At 41.6% G+C, this 19,103-nt stretch overlaps 2 protein-coding genes across 2 annotated transcripts; one reads left to right on the top strand and one right to left on the bottom strand.

The window, feature by feature from the left end:
• Positions 1-445: 445 nt before the first annotated feature.
• LOC128426331 (WD repeat domain phosphoinositide-interacting protein 1) lies at positions 446-7,214 on the bottom strand. The gene is made up of 12 exons (XM_053413166.1): positions 6,759-7,214; positions 5,445-5,527; positions 4,604-4,773; positions 4,427-4,523; positions 3,534-3,631; positions 3,337-3,429; positions 3,186-3,256; positions 2,793-2,900; positions 1,898-2,062; positions 1,702-1,809; positions 976-1,115; positions 446-584 (listed from the first exon to the last, which is right to left on the bottom strand). The coding sequence occupies exons 1-12, from the start codon at positions 6,851-6,853 to the stop codon at positions 463-465; spliced, it is 1,350 nt and encodes a 449-aa protein (XP_053269141.1). The 5' UTR covers positions 6,854-7,214; the 3' UTR covers positions 446-462.
• Positions 7,215-8,737: 1,523 nt separating this feature from the next.
• prkar1ab (protein kinase, cAMP-dependent, regulatory, type I, alpha (tissue specific extinguisher 1) b) lies at positions 8,738-18,115 on the top strand. Its single transcript, XM_053413168.1, has 11 exons — positions 8,738-8,898; positions 10,457-10,672; positions 11,919-12,089; positions 12,643-12,734; positions 12,822-12,883; positions 12,987-13,033; positions 13,162-13,320; positions 13,545-13,605; positions 13,800-13,921; positions 14,960-15,041; positions 15,483-18,115. The coding sequence occupies exons 2-11, from the start codon at positions 10,499-10,501 to the stop codon at positions 15,653-15,655; spliced, it is 1,143 nt and encodes a 380-aa protein (XP_053269143.1). The 5' UTR covers positions 8,738-8,898; positions 10,457-10,498; the 3' UTR covers positions 15,656-18,115.
• Positions 18,116-19,103: the final 988 nt, after the last annotated feature.

The following is a 19,103-nucleotide window of genomic DNA, read 5'->3' as shown; positions in this document are numbered from 1 at the left end:
GTGGCCCGGATTTTATATTCTGCTGGACCAATCACATGCTCAGCTGGTTGCTACCATGAAAATATGATGTCACTGTGATGTCAGGTCCTTATTTAAAGAGGGAACGAGGGATGAGAGAGCAGTTTTTTTTATGGCGGAATACAGGAGCTAACACTGGGACTTCTCAGACCGGCTTTTATTCTGTTTCAGCAAAAAGCTTGAAATGTCCTGACTGTTTTTTTTTTTTTAAATATACCTTAAAAAAGCGAGAGGGATGCAGATTTGACCCAAGGCCAGCAGAGGTACATGTGGGAAGGGGGGGGGGGGTGCAACAATGTCTCAACACGTCAGGAATATGTTTGAAGTTTTCCAGCCTCAATCCATGCTCCAGGCAAGCTGAGGCGGACTGTTCATAGGGATGGGAGGGTTCGTGGTGTGTGTGTGTGTGTGTGTGGGGGGGGGGGGGGGGGGGGGGTGGTTTGGTCAGTTACTCTGGTTGCCGACTGGGGGAAACTCATTCTCATCATCCAGACAGACGGGGCTCTCGGCGAATTCATGCTCCGGGATGACGTCGCCTTTCTGGGCTCCACCATCTTCAGAGTAACCTGAGGAGGAGAGGACAGGAGGCAGCGGAGGTTAATTTATAGGTTATTAAAATGAAGTCAATCAGACTCTAAACGTCGGTCATAGGGGTTTCGTGTGTTTTCTTTGCTTCACATGTGAACATTATTAAATAAACAAATCTAATTTTACTTTTCATATCTTAAAATCATTTATATTATTTGAAATCCCAGTAAGCTCCATATCCCACCATCAGGTATGGGCCATTTAAAGGTAAAATTAAAAAACACTGAAAATATTTGTAGTATAACTTTTTTAATCTGACTTAGGAGCTATTTTGTTTAGGGTTTTACTTTTTAGTAGTTCTGATATTTTTGAGCAATTGTTGTGTATCTAGTTCAGGATGCCAGTGTTGTATGGCCAGTGGTAACCTACCCATGAGAGTGGTGGCGGAGGGTGGGGTTGAAGGGAGTGCCACAGTGGCAGCGTATGATTGGCTGGCTGCTTGGGGAGGGACATCCTCCGTTTTGTCCTCTTCGCTCTGTTCCACCTGCTCGTCGCCGGAGTCAAACAGCCTGTGAGAACAGAGCGGACTGAGACACGACAACAACACAACGCCCGACACGGTGATGATATTACATAAACACAAGTTCAGATTGTAGAAGTGGAAACTGGAAATCCACTGGAAAAAAGTGTCCCACTGTCACACATTTAAACACAGTGGATTTGCCTGATCTGTCCTATTTATATGTTGTTGGCTCATAAGTAAAAAGTAGCGAATATCCAGTAAATTACATGAGTTTTTCATCTTCCTCTGCATCTTCTACATGTATTGAAACTCTTTTTCCTCCTGGAGATATTTGTATAGATCAAGTTTCACGCCAACTTGCTCACCATGAATTTTCAAAAAGAAATTCAGGTGTATTCTCACGTGCTCACTCTGACATTTTGCTGACATTTTTTACGAACCCTGAAATGTTAGCAACTGGCTCAGACCTTTGCGAGCTCACATACAGCCCCTCTGGAAAATATCAAGGAAATGTCCGGACTTTAGAGTATGTTTGAAAGCAGCTTTAGAGTAATGAGGAACTCCTAACTTCAATCATTTTAACATTACATTTATACTTGTGCATGATGGAGCCCATTAGGGCACACACACACCTGTGTCTTTGGACAAGGACACACTCGCCTCCGTCCTGTGGATCCACATTATAGATGTAGAGAAATCCGTCCGAGGACGCCACCAGCAGGCGAGGGAGCTTCTGAATCCTGACGAACAAAACACACACGAGATGTCAATGACCCTACACGTTCATACACTTGTTAACCGACGCCCCTCTCTTCTCCTCTCTCTTACGTGGCCAGGGCGCAGATGTTCTTCAGGCCGAACATGTTGAGTCGTACAGTCGCAAAGGCTCTGTCCTGATGCATCATGTCGGACACCTGAGCGGGCAAATAGGTGCTGGCTGCTGTGAACATTTTACCCACATATGCTGACCATGTAGGAGACTCCTCATCTTGACTGGAAGGAAAACAGAAGGGTCGTGATTAAAGATGTAGAGAAAATAGCATTTCAAGATCAATAAATCACTACAGGAGCTTTTTTCTGTGAGTTTGACATATTAAGGCACTTTTAGTTGAAAACATGTTACATTGCTTTACATCAGAGATACAGCAGATGGTGCTGGTCATTCAATTGTCCTTCGATGAACCATGCAAGGGTCAAAAAAGGACACAAGAGGCTTCTGATACAAGGCATCGTGTCATCGCAAGTTGTTTTGGGAAAAAAGCACATGCAAAAGGAATGTTATGTAATTCTCAAGGGGGGGGGGGGGATTTGATCACAGATAAAAAAAATCCCATTTGACAGCAAATACCAAGGTTTATTATGACCTGGATGAAAGCACCAGCAAAACCACACCAGCATCATCAGCACTCTGAAGCTGCTTAGTCAGTAAATTCATGTTTTGATCTACAGAAAACAAAACGCTGATTTAATTTATAGATAGAAAAGGAGTGGGACTGAATTCATTACAATGCACTGCCATTAAGAAATATTTGACCAATTCAAGAAAAGGATCAATCATGTGGTGATCAGTGTTGATATTTTATCGGTGGCTACTACTCAGAAGCTTACAGAAACCGTTTTAACTGCAGCGGACCTTTACTTGGTGTTAACCACACGTGATCGGCTCGCTCAGGACGGATGTTAATATCAGGTCTAATCAGGTCTAAGAGTTGGGAGCGTTTACCTCGGGCTGTGCTGCTCCAGTTTAAAGATATGGACCGTCTCAGTGTTGCTGGAGGCGCACAAGAACTGGGCATCGGCACTGAAGGACAAGGAACTGATACTGACATACCTGACACACACACACACAGGAAACAAACATTGACAGCATTAGTGACTGAAACCGTAAATGCAAATATCTGATCATGTGCAAAAAGTTGAGTGAAAACAGCCTCTCCAGCTACTGAGCAGCAGGAGTTAACGGTCTTACTCATATAAACCCTAAATATTGAGAATGTGGCCTGTTAGCCTTCTTGTGACTGGAAGTTTTTTTTAACCCATGTCATACATCGTGTATCATCTTGATCCCTGTCTATGCACAGTTTGCTTGTTTCGGATTTAACTGTGAAGCACTTACCTCTTCATCCCTCGCCGGAATTCATACAGTCTCTGTCCTTCAGGAATGCCAAAGACTCTAATAACAGTACCCTATGTTGCAGACGATGGATGGTTAGACAGGAGGATAACAAAAATGAAAAAGGGGGATAAAAGAGGGGTCAAGTTCTCACCTTCTCTGAGGCGCTGGCCAGTTTGGTGCCAGAGGGGTTGAAGGTGAGGGCGGCCAAGGGACTGTCGTGGGCCTGAATCAGCGTCACAGTGCTCTAACAGAGGCAAACAAGGGCTTTCTAGTGACATCGACACTGGGATTTTGACAACAGTAGTATTTCTTTCCATAATGTGATTGTAATGGAAAAATTCAGGTTACCAGGTTGTTGGCATCATAGATCGTGATCTCCCCGATGGTGGCACTGCCAGGGTACGCCAGGTAGGAGTTGCTGTGGTTGACGGAAAGAGCGCAGAGACCTACGAGGGAGCGCAGAGGAGGATTTCAACCATTTCATGGGTCTTTTCTCTTTCTTCCAGACTCCATTTGTAAGCTGGTTCATCTGCTATCTATCTGGGGCCATTACTTGTCTAAAAAATCATTAAAGTGAACAAATTTTTTAAAAATAAATGTAAATAGTTATCGTACTGAATGGTTTGATTTTTGTATTTGTGTATTTTTCCATGTTTAAATCTAAATTTGATGCTTGAGACACAGAATAACCACATAACCACAAAATAATAATGGGTTGAGGGATACTGGCCAAGATTCACTTTAAATACATTTTTATATATATTTATCTTTACAAATATTTGGTTAAGCCACCTGACATATTTTGGGTGCGGTTGAAAAATGGAATTTAAGCAGTTTGAATAGTTATTTAACAAATTAGACACAGTATAAAGTAAATATTTGCCAAATGCCTAGTTGGACTATTTTTAAATCATGAGTACTTATCTTATAAGACTTTGCACCCCCCTGAGTAGCTTTAAAGCAATAGCAGCTTCATCTTCCAAATGATAAATGTATGTAGACCTAATAAAATGCACTCATGCTCACTTAGTGGTTTTGCTGCCACAGCCGTATTAGATGTGGTTTGAGCAGAAGCTTCTGGTGGCTAACGTTGGCACACATAGATAGATTTGATCCACAACAGACATTACTATTTTATGACTCTTGGATTTTGCTACTGTCACAGGGTTTACCATAACCATGTCCTGTATATGTGACTTTATATAATCCGCATTGTTGTTTGTATAACAGCTTGAGCGTACCTGAGGGGTTGGTGGGCGTGTTGAGCAGGGTCTTGAGCAGTTTCATGTCTTTGATATTGTGGATGTAGATGGATTCCTCCAGGCACACCACCAGCCGCTGAGGGGACAGTGACACAGAGATGAGTACAGAACCAGCGAGATTACAGGCTGCGGACGGGTCTAGTTCCTGCATCTCACCTGTCTGTTGAGCCTGACGGACAGGATGTCGTTGGAGTAGCTGTAGTTGCAGATCTCTGTTCCCTTCTTGAAGTGGTAGACGTTCATCCTCCGCGGCAAGGACAGGCTGACCACCACCACCAGACTGCTGGAAAACAGCCGCTCCACTATAAACACGTCCGAACATTCGACTGGGGAGAGAGACGAGAGGAGAGCTGGGCACTTTGACTTAGAAAGGCTATGGATGTAGTATTAAATGTACTGACATCTATGGCACTTCTGTCCGTCCTGGGAGAAGGAACCCCTCAGTGGTGACCCTCTAAGGTTTTTTTTTGGGGGGGGGGGGAGTAGTTTTTCCTCACTTTAGTCAAGGGTTAAGGACAGAGGGTTTCCACTGCACCTTGTACAGATTGTTAAGCCCTTGGGATTTGTGAATACGGGCTATACCAATAAAATGTAATGGTTGATTGATTCAATATAAGCTCATATCACCTATAACACAAAGGAAAACGCTGCATCCCCTTCTGCTGTTTGATTCTGATTTGTTGTCCGACACTTTAACAGCTTAACAGAAAAAGACTCTAAACTTTTTCTCTCATTGCAGCTTCTGAGGATTAGAAAACTGAGAACATGTCGTGGCCAGTCTGAGCTGTTGTATGACCGAGGTGAACTGCACTTCTTTACTTGTGTCACCTTGCCGTTATGGCACGTCTTCTTACGGAGTGGATGCTGGTGCACATGCATGACAGGAGATTTCATAAACACCCACAAACATGTACATTCTATACTGTGGATGCGGGAGCTGTGACACGTGTACTCGATGCTCCTGATAAAAGAGACTAGAGAGTAGATTTCTTCCTACCTCCCTCATGAATGCAATCTAGTTTGTCCACAGCAGTGACTGAGAAGAGGTGGTAGCCCGTCTTGGTGCCCACTGACAGAGAACTACAATAAAAACACACACACACACACACAAACAAACAACAAAAAACAGAACATGTTATTAACAACATCCATCACAGTTATGGTTAAACCAATGGATTAACAATACTGTGATTGACTGACAGACTAACGGATACTTTATTTGAGCTGAAATTCCAGGAAACTATTGTATGCACAATAACGGATCAATGCATTTGGCTTGCACCTGAAATGAAGATGACTTTCCATGCTCGCACATACAATCAGTGTAGAATAATATTGCACAAAGGAGGGAGTGAAATCTATATAAAGGACATTATAAGCCACTGGTCTCAGGACTGTTAGCTTCCATTGGAGAGTTATTCCGATGGTGTTGGATGAGTGTGCTCATCAAATACTTGCGGCATGTGCTCACATGAGCTGAGGTGACTTGTTTACAGTAAAACTGATGTTGTAATTGTAGCAGACGGCCATAACTGTGAGAAGGCGGTGACCGGGTCTGACCTGAGCTTTACTTCACCTGAGGAGGTGTTTTTTCTCCCCAGTCGATCTTATCTTGTTAGACAACTTAGCCGTTATGCATCTGCCATTAAAACCCTGTAAAGTGCCTCAGAGATTTGTCTTATCTTATCATGGCTGAAGACATAAAAGGACACAATGACAAAGGGATAAGAAGGCCGGGCTGAGTGTTTGACCACCTGCTTAGTTTTACAAGCAGTACCTGGGTGGATGTATATGTACACACCTGTATCTGAAAAAACACAGAGCCGGGTGTGACTGTTAATTTGTGTTTTACCCACTAATGAGGCCTTAACATGGGACAATAGACACCTACAGGACAGATATGATTGGTTAAAATTAGTGGGGGGTTCCAAAATTACCCAGGAAAGCTGTTTCCAGTAATAATTGACAAAAGACATTTACCGTTACTGTTAACATGTTAATTATTAACTGTACCTTACTTGGTGCCATGCATCATGCTGGAGTTACATAGCATGGACTGCATTTGGTGACTAACTGTGGTTTAATGTGCAACAGGCCCAGAAGATTAGATCAGTGGCCGACTTCACCTTCAGCTGAAGTTTCATCAAAGCATACACAAGCTCGTAGTTCGATTTGGCGCACACACACACACATTCACACTGTTTTAAAAACGATCCGCAGTGTGTAAATACGACTGAAAACAATTATGCAACAGTCAGGTGCATGGAGGGAGATTGAGTTCACGCCGGGCCCGGGCCGCGGGGTCGCTTACGTGGTGTCCTGGTTGAAGGAGGCGCAGATAAAGCCTCGGTCCGCCGCGGGGCCCTCCGGCAGGTCCTGGGTCTCCATCCGGTCCTCGGTCTCCATCCGAGCCGCCGAGCTCGCTCCCAGTCTCGCCGGCCGAGGTCGGAGGCCTTAGGGCTCGGGTCGATCCCCGCTTGCCCCCCTTCCTCTGGTTCTCCAAGCGCCACGCTCACACTCTTCTCCGGGGAGAGGAATGTCCGGTTCAGGTGGCACACATCTCACACACAAACACACAAACACACACGTACACAGAGCGGACTCAGCCCAACAAAAGACCCGAAAACAACCCCTCCTCACCGAGCCGCCTCCTCCAGTCACCGAGCGGTGTTATTATTGTGTTATTAACTTTCAATATTCTCAATGCAAAACAAAAACAGCTGATGGGAGGATGCGTCACTCCGAGCCACAACGCGATTGGCTGGCAGCTGCACGTCGAACCGTCCTCTACGGGATTCCTATTGGTGGACCTTCTTAAAGCCTCGGATTGATTTGACAGGGCGACTGTCACTAAAATAGGAGCCGCCCAGTTGGAGGTAAGAACTTGTTGATAGGCCAATTCCACTTTCAGTCTCGTCACGAGGAATTGTTTTGATGATTTGATTGGATGAGAGACGTGCAGCAAGCTACCGCGAGACATCAGCCATCCCAACTGTGGGACAAAGCTTTTAGCTGTTAATAAAATATCATTTAGCTGATTAAGGTGTTTTTTTATTTGCTTTTAGTAATTTATATGTTGTTTTTTTAACTCTATCTTACGCTACTTACACAATAGTTTAGTGGAAAATCCTGTACTTTTTACCCAACTAGGTTTATCTGATACTTGAATTACTTTGCAGGTATTTAAAACATACTTTTATCAAATTAAGGTAGCTACATCTCAAAAAGCTATTAAAATCATGAAACTGTAATAACGGTCTGGTCATATCTTATATAATGACACCACACTCTGAGGTGCCATATTTATCCAAGATGAGTGTTTTGATTTACATTTAATATCTATATTTTAAGGACAATTTTTTTATAAAAATGTACTTTTATGTGAGTAACATTTTAAATGTAGTCTAAACCTGCTGTAGCTTGTCTGTGGTATTCCTACTTCAAGCAGAGAATATATACTTTAACACATACCTTGACTCTACCAAACCATCATCTAAACTACAACTACATCATCTTTCGGCAAAATTTCCTAGTGATGTTTTCACTAGTGTGTTTCGTCTAAATTGTATGAATTGTCTTTACCCTAGAAAGGGCCCTTTATATTTAAATACCTTGTATGTACATCGAGCGCAGGTCCTCTCTACGGAGGCTGCCATGTTTTCTTTTTTTTTTTACAGTAGTCAAAACTGGACAAACTAAACACCTTTTGAGTTTTTAGGACAACTGAAGGCCACCACAAGTTCTCTATCAGGTTTGGACATGACAGCGTCACCACGGTGTCATATTGAGTCAAATTTGAATATCTATGATTGCTGACATTTGGATGACACCACAGGAGTTGTATGGAGGGATTCCAAAAAAAATATATTTAGTTATTTTACGTTGAAGAATTGATCACCAGTTACTTCAATTGTATTGGATTAGGCTGCAACACTGTTTACACTTGAAAGTGCTCTGTGGACTCAAACACTTCCCCCACCCCCTCCACCGACATAGTGGTGAATAGATAATGAGCGAATTTTCATTTTTGGGTGAACTATCCCTTTAAAGAGTGCCCTCATGTTTATAAATGCAACGATAATACTCCAGGGATCACCACTAATCTCTAAATAAAAACAAGGAAGAGAGTTTCCTATAATCAAGGTTAAATTTAATAAGGTTATTAATCGATTTCTCTTTTTTTATTGCCGAGCGTTTTCATTGACGTCACGACTTCCGCGAGGTCCCCTTTAAGGTTGCCAAGGGTGACGGGCTCACATGTCAGAACGAGGAGAATTGACGTCAGCGGCGGCCGCTGATTGGCTGCTGGCCGTATCCGGTGGGGCAGCGGTCCAGGGCTCGGGGAGAAAAAAAATCGAAGCGAGGAGGATCTGGTAACGGTTCGCTCCCGAAAAACATCGTCCATCCCGAGTCTCTAGCGAAGGGCTCGGCAGGAATTCATACACCTTCCCGTGAGTATCCGCGTCGCTCCCCGTTCCGCGGGGCGTGTGACCTCTGAACAGGCTGAAATTGGCTTCCTCCGTCGCTCGTTTGTTTATGATAGAGCTCAAGATGGCGTCATTAGAGGAGAGCTTTGCCTTTGCACGGAGCTAGCAAGCTAGGCATCAAGCTGGACGCGCTCTCTAACGTTCCGCGCGTCGACAACACTCAGGCTAAAGTGCACGACATTCATTGCTGTCGCCTTCATGTTGTCCACTTGTTTTTATAAACGTACGCTCGTTGGTATTTCTGTGGCTGGGAGTTGCTTGGCTGCAGCCGTCAGCCTCCTCATGAAGCCTTCCTGACCTAGACGATGGTTCACACAGGGCATTGGCTTCACACCGTCTCTAAAGGCGGTGACATTCACTCAGTTTGAACACCAGTCGTTTCCGCACATCATCCATCCTGCCCTGTTCTCTGTTGTCACTCGTTCAGCAAGGTCATTCGTGCATCGCCGTGTTGTATCTGATTGAATTGACAGCCCTGTTCTCGGTGTCAGCAGGGAGGATGCTGCATCTCAGGAACCAACCGATTCACACGTTAGCTGTCTAGTGTGGATATTTTACATTAAACAACTGAGACACGTCCGTTTCTACCACATGGTCCGAATGAAGTATCATTTATTTATGTTGTATAGGTTTAGATCAGAGCACGCCTGCCAAGTTCCCTGCACAAGTGTAGTTAGTGACCCAAAGCCTGTGCCATCCTCATCTTTGATAACATGTCTAGTAATCTCCCTTAGACCTTGTCAGATTAGAAATTATCCCAATCCTATTATACTAATGCACACGCAATATACGCTTGCTCCACAGGACTCTGTTGGCATAATTACATTTACTCATTTACAGTTTCTCACATTAAACTCACTTGTTGTTGGTTACAGCACAGGCCTTTTCCCCAGAACACTCTGTGAACAAGCTGATATCACTGAGGCCGATCAGATGATCTGGGATCTGTCGGGCTGTTTTGCTCGGCAACAGTGTTGTGTCTTGAAATGTTGAAACCTCGAGCAAATGCACTTGCTTTCATGCTTTGGTCTGTTTCACACTGGATTGATTCACTGGCCTTCACCATTCGTCTAAAATTAGTGGCCTCGGCTGTGATACTGTTACAGCTCTAGCTAGTTCCTGTCTCTGTGACAGAGGGCTTCATTCAGGCTGGTAGAGAACTCTTAATTGTTTTGAATAAATAAACCCAACACAAATGTGTGAGTCTTTGTGTTAGTGCTTGCGCCAGTTTTAATTTGTTGTCTCTAGACAGATACGTGTGATCGCATCATATGACCAGTTTTTACTCCTGACATGTAGAGGCGCTCAGGCTCCTTTGAGCCAAAACAACCCCCATCTCTCTGTGCCTTCTCACTCTGGTTCTATTTTTCTCACATTCCCCTGTTTTTCTGTCTGTCCGCGTCTCACCATGACACACTGACTCTAAAATTCAGTGTTGCTCTCTAGTAGCCCAGCTAGTCTGTGCTGTTCAGTGATGATCTGAAATCAAGCCCTTTTTCCCGTTGCTGTCCACTCTCTCCAGTACAAAGGTTAGAGGTCACACAGCAGCGTCGCAGTTGTCGTCATGGCATCTGGAAGTACGAACAGTGAGGAGGAGCGGAGCCTGAGGGAGTGTGAGCAGTACGTGCAGAAACACAACATTCAACAGCTGCTGAAGGACTGCATTGTCCAGCTGTGCACCTCCAGGCCAGACAGGCCCATGGCCTTCCTCAGGGAGTACTTCGAGAGGCTGGAGAAGGTTTGTGTGTGTGTGTTATTGGATTTTGTTTGGTTGTCCTTACTCGTCAGTGGACAGAAAGAAAAATCATTATGCAGTGAAAGCCGACCATCACATACTCATGTTACGCCACACAGTTACTATCTGTCTCCTAGGTCTGCTAATATTTTCATAATCCTAATTTATATTTATATACATTTGGTCAGATTATATTTATTACTATTTTTCAGTAAAACAAAAAACAACTCAATTTAATAATTTTGTCCTTTCAACTCAGAAGATGTCACAGACGGAGAGAATTCTCAGACATTCAGGTTCAAGCACTTCGTTTTTATATGATGTCATCAACACTTTTGCCGATCAGGTTTTTGTATTTGAGCTTCTGTAGCTTTTTATAAAATTGTTGTGATTGGGTATGTCAGTTTGTCCAAGAGTCACATAGCAAGAATTAAGTAGGTTATAGATATATATTCAAATCATGATAATAAGAACTCTACCTAATATGCTGACACCACTTTAAAGTCAAACATTTCTGAACAAATATATGAATTATGTTTTGATTTATTTTTAATATTAGGTTCACTTTGTTGCACAAAGTGAACCTAATATTATGTTTCATGATTTCTCTAAAATACAATTACAAGGTTTGAATATTAACACTCTTGTATCAGGGTTTCGGAAGACATGCTCAAAACCAGATATATTTACTATATAAGTAAAAATCTTTTTGGGCAAAGCTGCTAATTCTTGATTTAATAACTCCTTAAATTAAATGAAAGCAGACAAGTCCACATACAACAAGTGACATTTCACAAATTGTTATTACTATGAATCACTTATTGGCTTTTGAAACTATGTATGAATCCAAACGTTTTGTATTCAAAGTAGTAATTGATTGAAAATAAGTTTATCATGTTGGAATAACGTTCATCACTTTTTTTATTCTTCAGATTTTTTAAAGATACTCACCTTACGGTGACCTCGATATCCTTTTGAAGTGTACAACATTACATGCATATTAATATATATATATTTAGATGTAGAAAAACGTTATTTTAAGCAGGAACTTCATGGTAGTATTTCTCAGTTATTTAATTTGACCACTGGATTGAATGTACTTTTTTATTTATTAGTTTTCTCTTTATATTTTCATGTGTTGTGTTCTATATGTTGTAAACGCATAAATTAACCTGTTTAGTAACCCTGTTGCCCGATGGCGCTCTTTATTTTTTTTCACCACTGGCTTCATCCCTTCCTTCCCTTTCAGGAGGAGGCCAAGCAGATTCAGAATCAACAGAAGGCCGGCAGTTCCCGTTCAGACTCACGCGATGAGGAGGTGTCTCCACCTATGAACCCGGTGGTAAAAGGTCGCCGGCGGAGAGGAGCCTTCAGCGCAGAGGTTTACACAGAGGAAGATGCAGCCTCATATGTCAGAAAGGTAGACGCACACATACACACATGAGCAAACAGCTTGAAGTCTACTAGGTTTGGCAACCGTAGACTGAATATAAAGATGGACGACATAATGGCTCTTCAAATGTGTCTTGACCCCTGGTGTCTGGCTGCAGCTTGGGTCATAAATCCTGCCTCCTCCATGTTAGTGGATGAGACATGGACCAAATTAACAAATAAGTACATGCCTGTCATTTTAGATAGTAGTTTAGGAATATAGATATTTCCAGTTAGTTCGATTTATTGTAGGGATTTGATTCTCTAAAACAGGGTGAAATGTCCTGATTGTCAGCTGAGACTCAAGCGTGTGCATTCGTGGGACCTCACTACCATGGCTTCATCTCCCAATCACTACTGCACAGACTCTGGCTTCATATCCGGAATATTTAGACTTGGTGTCATCCATCTTTATCCACAGTCTATGGTTGCAACACTTCAATCAACAACAGTCTGATACCGTTACTGTTCTAAAAAAGGCAGTTCCTTTAGATTTGTTTGAAAGTCTTAAGTCAGTGAAAACATACGTGTTGTTTTTTCAGGTCATTCCTAAAGACTACAAGACGATGGCAGCCTTGGCCAAAGCTATTGAAAAGAATGTGCTCTTCTCCCACCTGGATGACAACGAGAGGAGGTATATGTGAAACCGTCTGTTGTTTTTCAAGTTTGGATATTTGTGTAACTGTAATAAGTTGATCAACTCAGAGGTCTTTTTTTTCAGTGACATATTCGATGCCATGTTTCCAGTCACCTACATCGCTGGGGAAACAGTTATACTGCAGGGTAAAGTTACATCTCTTCAGTCTTAAATTCAACAAACACTACTCCAGATTGAGACGTGCCCTTGTGTGATTGTGATATTAACACTACCACTGTTTACACACAGGTGACGAAGGTGACAATTTCTATGTCATAGACCAAGGAGAGATGGATGTGAGTATCTGATTCTTAGCATGTCTAGACCTTAATATGTTTAAATCATAAATAAATGTGACGTTTTTTGTTTTCCCCTTTTGCCATTTGATTTTTGGCCATTGGTTTCTACCCTGCTAATCTGACAGGTCTATGTGAACAATGAATGGGTGACCAGCATTGGAGAAGGAGGCAGCTTCGGAGAGTTGGCCCTGATCTACGGCACCCCGAGGGCGGCCACAGTCAGAGCCAAGACCAACGTCAAGCTGTGGGGCATCGACAGAGACAGCTACAGGAGAATACTCATGGTGAGGACGCATGTTATTGTTCTCGTGGGTCTGACGTAAAGGAAGATCACTGTTTATTTTAAATTGTCTGTGTACATTAGTTTTGGTTCCTGATGTAACTGACTAATATCCACATATATCATCTAACTTTGATTGACTCTAATGCTGAGATGCTGAAAGAAGGTTATAATTATTTCATTTTCTTTTTAATGCAATTACACTAATACAACTATATTTCTCTTTAGGGAAGCACTTTGAGAAAGAGGAAGATGTATGAGGAATTCCTCAGGAAAGTGTCCATTCTAGGTGGGTCCATTTTATTTTGAAATTAGACACAAGGTAAAAATAGAAGAAGAGAAGCCACTTGTGTTTGCGTCTGGGATTAAAATAACATGAAAGAGCATATAAAAATATCTCACTTAAGAGCAAAACTTTTAGATGAGACCTTTTTTGGTCCGTCGTCTCAGTTTAGAACTTTCTTCTGTCTTCTCCGTCCTCAGAGTCCCTTGATAAGTGGGAGCGTCTGACAGTCGCTGATGCCTTGGAGCCAGTCCAGTTCGAGGACGGACAGAAGATTGTCGTGCAGGGAGAACCTGGAGACGAGTTCTTCATCATCTTAGAGGTACAACTCTCTCCACACATAATACAATGTGTTACTATGATTTTACCTCTGGAAGTGTGAGGAGATGTCACGTGAAGTTTATTAGTGTTGATGGGGTGTCTGTCATTGTTGCTGGTTTTATTCCATCAGTTCTGTATTTAGCTGTTGGCCCAGTTTCGTCAAACACTTCATAAATTGTCGGATCCACAGCTGTTTCATGTTTTCTGTTGAACTATTTCAATCCACCTTTTATCCACGCACACACGCCCTCTGGTGGTGATTGGAAAACATTGCTTCACCTTCAACATGTATTTGAAATGGTTGATTAAATGATTTGTCCATCTACAGAAAATTTATCAGCAACTATTTTCATAATAGACATTATTTTTCTTATGAAATGCTACGTTATTATAGTACAGTGACTGTTGTTAGGTGGTGAGACAAAAAACAGTTTGAGGATGTGACCTTTGACTCAAGGAAATTATGATTTGGCATTTTCTTAATTATAGTTTTGAATAATCAATAATTTGATCAAATCAAAGATAAACCCAAGCATAAAGGGCCACCAAACTTTACATGAACTCTGAATCATTTTGAGTTCTCACATATAGTCCCTCCAGAAAAATATCTGGACTGCTTGTCTGAAAGCAGGTTGTGACTGAGCATGAGATAATTACAATAAATAGCTGGTAATATTTGCATCTCTTTAAAACCTGCTCAGTTCAGTGTTTTGTGTGAGTTAAATTAACTGGTAACACTATCAAAAAAGCACAAACAAATAAAAACCACAGATGCTTTTTTATTTTCTAACTAATGACTGATTCAAGATGATTTACATGTATTGATGGATTTTTCTTTAATTCCTGTTGCTTACCCTCGAGAGGAATTGATGTGATTGCTTGACTTATGAACCTGCAACTTATATTTTCGAATTTCATAACCAATGTATTAATGTCAGATGCTTTTTAGTCATTCAGAGAATATGCTCTTATGGAGATGAAAATGTAGCTGGTGCACCTTCAAATCATCCATTTGTGTGTGTGTGTTTTCTGGTTCCAGGGCTCTGCAGCTGTGTTGCAGCGTCGCTCAGAGAACGAGGAGTTTGTGGAAGTCGGGAGATTAGGACCATCTGACTACTTTGGTAAGAGCTGAACAGAATCACAGCATTCTCTGATTTCTTTTAATCGATTTGTGCTGTCAATTTGTCATCTGTGTGGAAAAAGGAAAACAAGAGTCTCTAAAATCTGTTTGAAAATGGTTTGAAAGTATGAGTAAAGTCCTGTTTCTCGTGATCAACAATAAGGTGTTTGTTTTTACGGAGATTAAGGAATAATAAAAGGTCTTATCAGGCACCTTTTAAACACACGGTTACAAAGTGCTTTACAGGTTAAATAGGACGAGTTGAAAGCAAACAATAGTAAATAATTAAAAGCGGTTTGAAGTTCACGCAACATTAGAGCACAAATATAAAAATAAGAACGTTAAAGAGGAGAAAAGAGAAAAAGAGAATATATTGAAAGAATACAAATAGTTAAATCCGAGCTAAGAGTTTAAAATGTACGTGTTTGTGTGCGCTCCCCAGGTGAGATCGCTCTCTTGATGAACCGTCCCCGTGCTGCCACCGTGGTCGCCCGCGGCCCCCTCAAGTGTGTCAAGCTCGACCGGCCTCGCTTCGAGCGCGTCCTGGGTCCCTGCTCCGACATCCTCAAACGCAACATCCAGCAGTACAACAGCTTTGTCTCGCTGTCTGTCTGAAGGGGTCGTCTCTCTCCTCATCCTCCTCCTCCTCCTCCTCCTCCTCCCCCCTACCTGCCTCTCCTCCACCCCCCTACCTCCCTCTCCTCTTCCACTCTCCTTTTAGACCCAGGGTCCACCAATGCAATTTGCTTTTTTGTCACTTTTCTTCTTCTTCTACTTTCTGTTCACTTTTTCTCCTCCTCCCTCTTTGTTTTCCTCAACGCTGATTTCGTTGTTACCACCCGTCAGGCAGAGGTGACTTTTAGCCATTCACCAGCGCTTGTACCAGCTGCTGTACGCTACCTTGTAGGCACAGTTACATCACGTTAATTATGTTATAAATGTATTTGCTGGTTATGGTTTTATTTTTCGAATTAAAACACATAACAAGATTGTTAGGAGATCTGAAAGACACTTGGGTCTCACACTGATGAGACAGGACAATCAAACTTTACATGGCGCTTTGTTACACAATTCTGTTGTAGGCTGAAGTGAAGAGGACTGATTCTTCCCCTGAGTTTTTCTTTTTGGACATCAGTCAGATGAGCAGTGTAGAGCAGAACCTAGAAACTGTAGGAGGCAGGAAGTATTTGACTGCTTCGAGTTTAGTTTTTAGGTTTCAGCTGCGACCTGAAGCTCCGTTTCCTTTTTTACGGTGGCCGTTGTGATTGGTATGATGAGATCGGTGATTTTTTGCTTAGTTTGGGTGAGCTTGTGCAACTTAAAGGTTCTTATTTAATTGTGCAGCTACCAGGCTAGTGCCAAATGTTGGTTATTTAAAAAAACGCAAAGATGCATAGCTGTGGAAATGCAGTGCGTGTTCTGTTCCCCAGGCTATTTGAAGCCCCCAAAACAGGAAGTAGTTATTATTACCCTTATCATCCTCTTAATCGGTAGAATGACCATACAAGAACTGCCTTGACTACTCTGAGGGGGAAAAAGGAAAAAAAGAGAGGAAAAAAAAAAAAAGAGTATTAAGTGTATTTCAGTATTCATTTTTTTAGTATATACCAAATAACTTGGTCACTCTTCTGCTATGGTTTGTAATCAAAAATATTATCATAGTATAGAAAAAATCGATCATTGTTCTATTACTATCATTGACGAAATGATAAACTTATGGTTTGGAGTGATGGTGATCTTAAAAAAAAATATGTTTAACTGTCTTTTGTAAACACTTATTTTTCCATAAATTCTATTTTAGGTGTCCAGTGCCACAAAGTAAATAAATGCTTCTTCTTGACAAAACAGTATGTAATTGTATTGTGTAAAACGTCATGGGTTTCAAACTTTTTAACAATAGATCAAAAGGGTAAATACAGGTTTATTGAAGTGACGTCTTGGAAGAAAAAAAAAGTTTAAGCAAACCAGGTGGTTTGTGGATTTTCAGGACATCCGAAGTATTTATGTATGGAAGCATCACAGGCGAGCTGACGGGCAGCGTGAGCAGATATTTATTTAAAACTAGTGTCATTGCTTATTGCCTATTTGAAAAAGGTGGCTGTCTTCTCATCAGAGTAGCTTGTGATCTGTTCTCTATGCTTACTTGGCATGATGTTTTAGGCATCCAGTGATCCGGTATGAATGGAAGCGTGAATTTAAAAAGAAAAAACGAGAAAAAAAAAAGTGTCCTGCAGCTGCGTGCAGATGCAGGACCTCTGTCAAATATTTGGTTTGTTACTCCCTAGCTTAACTGCTTCATGACTATTTAGATAAAATGTTAAGTCTTTTTCTTTCTTTTTTTTTTTTGAAAAGATCTTTACCAAATCACACAATGTTGACTTCTGGATTTTCAGCTCAACTCTTCATTCCTGCTTCACTGTCTTTTACCAGAAACCACCCAGAACCAGTCACATCTCTGTTTCTATTTCTTTTGTTTTTGTCTCATTCAAAGCACCTGTACTCGCTCGGAACCGAGATGTGTGTTTGTACGTCCAAAACCATTTGATTTTGGTGCCGATTGCAGGGGTTGTCAGATTAGCGATGAGAGTTTTCGTTCACAGAATTTTTTTTTCCTTTCTTTACAGTTATTTGAGCATCTTCACATGTTTCCTCCCTCAGCCCTCGGGTTGTCCTTGTGGATGTGGTTACATGTGGATTTGTGTTGATCCTGATCCATAGGAAGTGACTGTGTTAGGGGCGAGGGTTTCATGCACCTTTTTGTCGACGTATCGTTTTCCTGTAAATAGCGACATCACCGGTTTTATTCCAAAATGTTTTTAGCCACACTGCAATCGTCCCGGTTTGCCTTAGCTTACCTTACCTGGGCTTACAGTAGTAGTCGGTCACTCCTGCTAGCCCGACCTTCAGTGAGTTTGTTAGACCTGCCGCTCGAGAGAGAGCAGCAGGCGATCAGAGGACCATTCTTTTTCTATTCTACCCTGTATTCAGTTTGACCTCCTGTATGTGCAAAGATGTTTATCCTTTTGGTATAGATTGTTCCAGATGGCAGTTTAAGCAATAAAAAAGTAAAAATGATTCGGTTTTGTCTTTGTTCTTTTTTTAATACTTGTGTTGCATTTGCAGGGACATGGTTGAGCTCATGATGTTTATTGTCAAAACGCTTATAATGACACTAAATTAAATCAGGTGCAATTTGTTAGGAAGACAATCCACTTACAGCTTCAACTAGTAATCATTTTCATTATGGATTCATCTACTGATCGTTGTTTTATTGATATGTTCGGTATGTAAACTATAAGATAGTAGTTGAAAATGTAGTTTCCTAGAGTCCAAGTTGACATCCTGACTTGAGGAAGAAAATCAGTTTTTTACCTGCTGGTCCATTTCCAAAAAGATGTAGGATGGGTTTTGTCCACCAGGGGGAAACGTAACTCTACCCTCAGTCTAAGTAATCTAAAGCCTCTTGTATTCACTCATTTCTGCTCAAAAACTCTTGCTGTATTCAATCGATGCCAATACATTTTAAATATACAACATCTATCATTCCTCTCTTGTAAATTCATTATTTATTACCGGGCAGGTGTGGGTCCCTAAAAAGTTTCCATAATTTTACAAATAAAACACTTTTAAAAGAAGAATTACATTTTCTTGAATTCAGATCTAATGGTTCCTAATTTTGTTGGGGGGCTTGAGAACATGTTTTATGATCTCGATGCTTATCAGGCTCCCTCTGCTGCTTCTAATTTGTAAGAATTCACCAACAGGGTTTCCTTAAAATAGCTGTGGTTGTTTCTAACTTTGATTAAGAACAAATAAAACAGAGAAGACTAAAGTTCTGACATGAAAACACTTTCATTAATGCTTCAGATTTATTGCCGTGCTGTAACATAACACACGTGTGTCGGTTGCCTTGGGTTTGCCATGTCTCCGTCTTAGCCTGTTTTACTTGACAGTGCTGTCGTAAAGCTCTTTAAATGCTCTGATGAGACAGAGAGGGATTACAAGTCTGGAAACTAGGGTGGAGTGAACTCAATGACTGTTTAGGAGGAGGCACTTTTCCAAC

This window comes from Pleuronectes platessa, chromosome 21, assembly GCF_947347685.1.
Source record: "Pleuronectes platessa chromosome 21, fPlePla1.1, whole genome shotgun sequence".
NCBI classification, from domain to species: domain Eukaryota; kingdom Metazoa; phylum Chordata; class Actinopteri; order Pleuronectiformes; family Pleuronectidae; genus Pleuronectes; species Pleuronectes platessa.
Note: the sequence above shows the minus strand (reverse complement) of the source record. Positions and strands in the feature narration are given on the sequence as shown.